Genomic DNA, 4,128 nt, shown 5'->3' with positions numbered 1-4,128 from the left:
TTTTAAGAAAGTGAGGCGGCACAGGAGGCACTCACTCATCTCTGCCAAGAAACTTGGAAGACAACTTTCTGGCCGACTGATTGGAAGAGATCCATATTTGTGCCCATTCCAAAGAGAGGTGACCCAATGGAATGCAGAAATCATCAGACAATATCTTTGATATCTCAAGTGAGTAAAGTTTTGCTAAAAGTAATACAGAAATAGCTACAATCATACATTGACAGAGAACTTCCAGAAATTCAAGCTGGAGTCAAAAGAGGCCATGGAACGAGAGAATCATTGCTGATGTCCGATGGATCTTGGCTGAAAGCAGAGAATATCAGAAAGATGTTTACCTGTGCTTTATTGACTACGCAGAGGCTTTCGATCGTGTGGATCATGACAAGCTATGGACAGCATTGCCAAGTATGAGTATTCCAGAACACTTGTACTCATGAGGAATCTGTACCTGGACCAAGAAGCAGTTGTTCGAACAGCGCATGGGAACAATGTATGTTTTAAAATTAAGAAAGGTGTGTGAAAAGGTTGTATTCTTTCACCATACTTATTCAACCTGTATGCTAGCAAATAATACAAGAAGCTGGGTTCTATGAAGAAAAACATGGCATCAGGATTGGAGGAAGATTCATTAACAGCCTGCGATGTGCAGTTGATACAACCTTGCTTGCTGAAAGTGAAGAGGACTCAAAACATTTACTGCTGAAGATCAAAGAGCACAACCTTTGATACGGATTACATCTCAAAGTCAAGAAAACAAAACTCCTCACCACTGGACCCATAAACAACATTCTTAAAAATGGAGAAAAGATTGAAGTTGTCAAGGACTTCACTGTTCTTGGATCAACTACCAACACTCAAGGAAGCAGCAGTCAAGAGATCAGACGACGTATTGCATTAGGCAAGTCTGCTGCATAGGAACTTTTATAAGTGTTGAAAAGCAAAGATGTCAGCTTGAGGACTAAGGTGCGCCTGACTCAAGCCGTGGTTATTTTCAATAACCTCATATGGATGCGAAAGCTGGACAGTGAGTAAGAAGATCACACAAGAATTAATGCCTTTGAATTATGGTGTTGGAGAATACTAAAAGTGCCACGGGCTGCCAGAAGAACCAATAGATCTGTTTTGGAAGAAGTGCAGCCAGAGTGCTCCTTAGAGGCTAAGATGGCCAAACTTCGTCTCTCATACTTTGGACATATTGTCAGGACGGAATAGTCACTAGAGAAGGATATCGTGCTTGGTAAGATGGAAGGTCAGAGAAAAAAAAACCCCCAAACAAGACAGACTGGCCAGGTGGCAGCATCGATGGACTCACGTGTGGCAAAAGTAGTGAGGTTGGCCCAGAATCAGGCAGTGTTTCATTCTGCTGTTCATAGGGTCACTATGAGTCGGTGCCGACTCAATGGCACCTAACAACAACAAAGGCAAGAAGTGACTAGCTTACAAGCTTTCAAGAGGGAGCCTAGATCCAGAGGGTGCGGAGGAAGGTAGAATCTCTACTGAGTAATATCCAATCTGTCTGGGTGAGACTGATGAAAGGATATGGGGATAGGACTCTTGTGGTACAATAATGAATTGCTATCAGGACTGACTGAGGGTTGGAAATGTAAAGGTAGATGTTTTGTAGCAACAGGAGGGGAGTGATTGACGTTGCAGTCCAAGAGCAGAGGTCCATGGGACCATCAAGGGAGAAGAGCAGAGTGCGGGACCCTATCCAGAGAAACTGACGCCAGAGTTGGAGGCAGAGATGACGTGGAGAGACGGAGTGGCTGGGGACTCTAGACCCAGAGAGGGAGAAGGTCTGTGTGCTGAAAACCAGCAGACAGATTTGTGGGGTGTACCATTTGGTTGATTGATGATGTATGGAGGGGACTGTAATCATGACAACAGAAAGATATACGAAAGGATGAATGTGAAGCTAATGTTCTCTTCCCATGTTAACTATCACATAATTCACAATAAAACATTTTTTAAAAAGTACAAATTTTTGTTTTATACAAGAATCCCTGGTGGTACAGTGATTAAGCACTTGGCTACTAACAGGTTAGCGGTTTAAACTAATTAGCTATCCTGTGGGAGAAAAGACCTGACAAGTGTTCTCATACAGATTACAGCCTAGAAAACCCTATGAAGCAGTTTCAGAGGGTCGTTTTGAGCTGGAATCGGCAGTACAGAATAACTGAGTCTTACATAGGTAGAAGTTGACATCAGTAACTTAAATGCACCAAATACTTTTCTATTCTTGTTGTCGTCGTGTCGTCCAGTCATTTCTGACTCATAGCAACCCTGTATAGGGTTTCCAAGAAGTGGCTGGTGGGTTTGAGCCACCAAGCTTATAATTACCCATCCACTGCTGATCCTACAGTACTACACCAGGACTACCTCTTAGTTGAATAAAAAACACAACAGCAGTTTTATTTGGCAAGACTTGCTTTAAAAATTTCATATAAAAATGCAATATAACTCATTCTTGAAAAAAAAATGACCAGGATACTAATGAAATCATCTTTGAAGAAAGTGTTTAATAAACATTTTATTTAAATAAATTCTCCAGTGGGGAATGGAGAATTCATTCCTTTTATGTGGAAGAAGGCTGAGTAAATATGATAAGTCAAATTTTACCTGTGCAGCTCACCAACATTCCCTTATTGGAAACAACAGTTATTTCCACATCACAGTTCCCAAAATGATCTTATAAAGTCTCAAAATTCTGTATCTCCTTTGGCTTGCTTCTCTCTTGATTCTACCCAAGCTTTATTAATGGTTCTCTTCATATCATCATCGCCATCTTCATAAATTTTCTTTAGGACATTCATCAATCCCTCACTAGGATCTGTTTCAGTGTCATAGGAAGGCTTTCTGTTAAAATACAAAACACCCACAATAATGTACTGAGACAAAGCATTTTATGCTTATTTTAAAGTACACAGAAATATGACTCAACAACATAGGGAATTGAAGGGTGAAGAAAAGCACAGTATTTAAAGATTTCACAATTAAAATAGCACAGAGCAAAACAGCACTGTTGTACCCTGTTCTCTGGGTCACTTATACACTGGTATCAACACAGAAGTGGTGATTTGTACCTTGGCAGAAAGGCCTGGAGAGCTGCTTAATAAAAACACATATACATGTATGAAAGAATGGTCATCAAAATGGCAATAGCTTGTGGCAGTGGGCTTTCAGATGATTTTTATCTTTTTCCTTCCCCATTTACTTTTCTAAGCTGTTTTAATTTTTAACAGCATGTTTCCTTATTTAATTCAGGAAAAAAAACTTTCACGTAGGGAAAAACAAACATTACACATGGATACATACTGGAGCTCAAACAGATCACCCCCTTCTTTAGCTTGGTCTGAAAGAACAGTCCCTTAAGGTGGTCAGTTCAATGATGTCCAAGCTGGGCCAATTAACTTTACACCATGTGTTCACTCATTCACCTCATTTATTAACATGTCAGATTCTGCACTGTACACAATATACAATACAAATACAATAGGATGCTATACTCAAGTAATTCGGTTTTAATTTTAAACTGATCCCACAGATAGTCCTATATGCCTAACTCTTATCAGACGTCATATTCCAAATGCCATACTGGCTATCAGAGAGAATGTGAAGGTTAGCTGGCTCTATACAGTACAAGACCATTCTTTAAAACACAGAAACATTTGACCTAGAATGGAAGAGTCATTATTAAGTAAAAGGATAAAACTCTTTTTCACTCAATGCCAGTGTTATTCAAGCTACCTATTAGAAACTTGTGTGAAATTAAAGATACCTTGGAATCTTAGTCTCTCTAGAACTACTGAACTAGAATCTTGGGGCATAGGCTCAGGGTTAAAACCAGCACTCAAGAGACAACCCAACTGGAATACCTAAAATGGGGCTACAATGTGCCCAGTGAAGGAGGTTTCCTGCGGAGCCTCTGCAATACATAAGACTTATAGGTGGTAAGCCTGAACCACATCCAGATCTCCAGAGATGGGAAATTCCCACTTGAAAGGACAAGCAGACCAACCTGGAGTGGCTAGAAGAACAGAAGATATTTCTTGAAAGAAAGACCTACAGGAAAAATATAAAACAACATAGGCAGACCGACTGTTACTACAAGAACAAGCAACTTGCTTG

At 40.1% G+C, this 4,128-nt stretch overlaps 1 protein-coding gene across 1 annotated transcript in view; it reads right to left on the bottom strand.

Moving 5' to 3' along the window:
* Positions 1-2,409: 2,409 nt before the first annotated feature.
* CACYBP (calcyclin binding protein) overlaps positions 2,410-4,128 on the bottom strand; it is a 14,141-nt gene continuing 12,422 nt past the window's right edge. Inside the window, 1 exon segment of the mRNA XM_006878243.1 lies at positions 2,410-2,856. Coding sequence (XP_006878305.1) covers positions 2,700-2,856 — 157 coding nt within the window. The 3' untranslated portion in view covers positions 2,410-2,699.

Source organism: Chrysochloris asiatica, unplaced genomic scaffold (assembly GCF_000296735.1).
Source record: "Chrysochloris asiatica unplaced genomic scaffold, ChrAsi1.0 scaffold00100, whole genome shotgun sequence".
In the NCBI taxonomy this organism is placed as follows: Eukaryota; Metazoa; Chordata; class Mammalia; order Afrosoricida; family Chrysochloridae; genus Chrysochloris; species Chrysochloris asiatica.
Note: the sequence above shows the minus strand (reverse complement) of the source record. Positions and strands in the feature narration are given on the sequence as shown.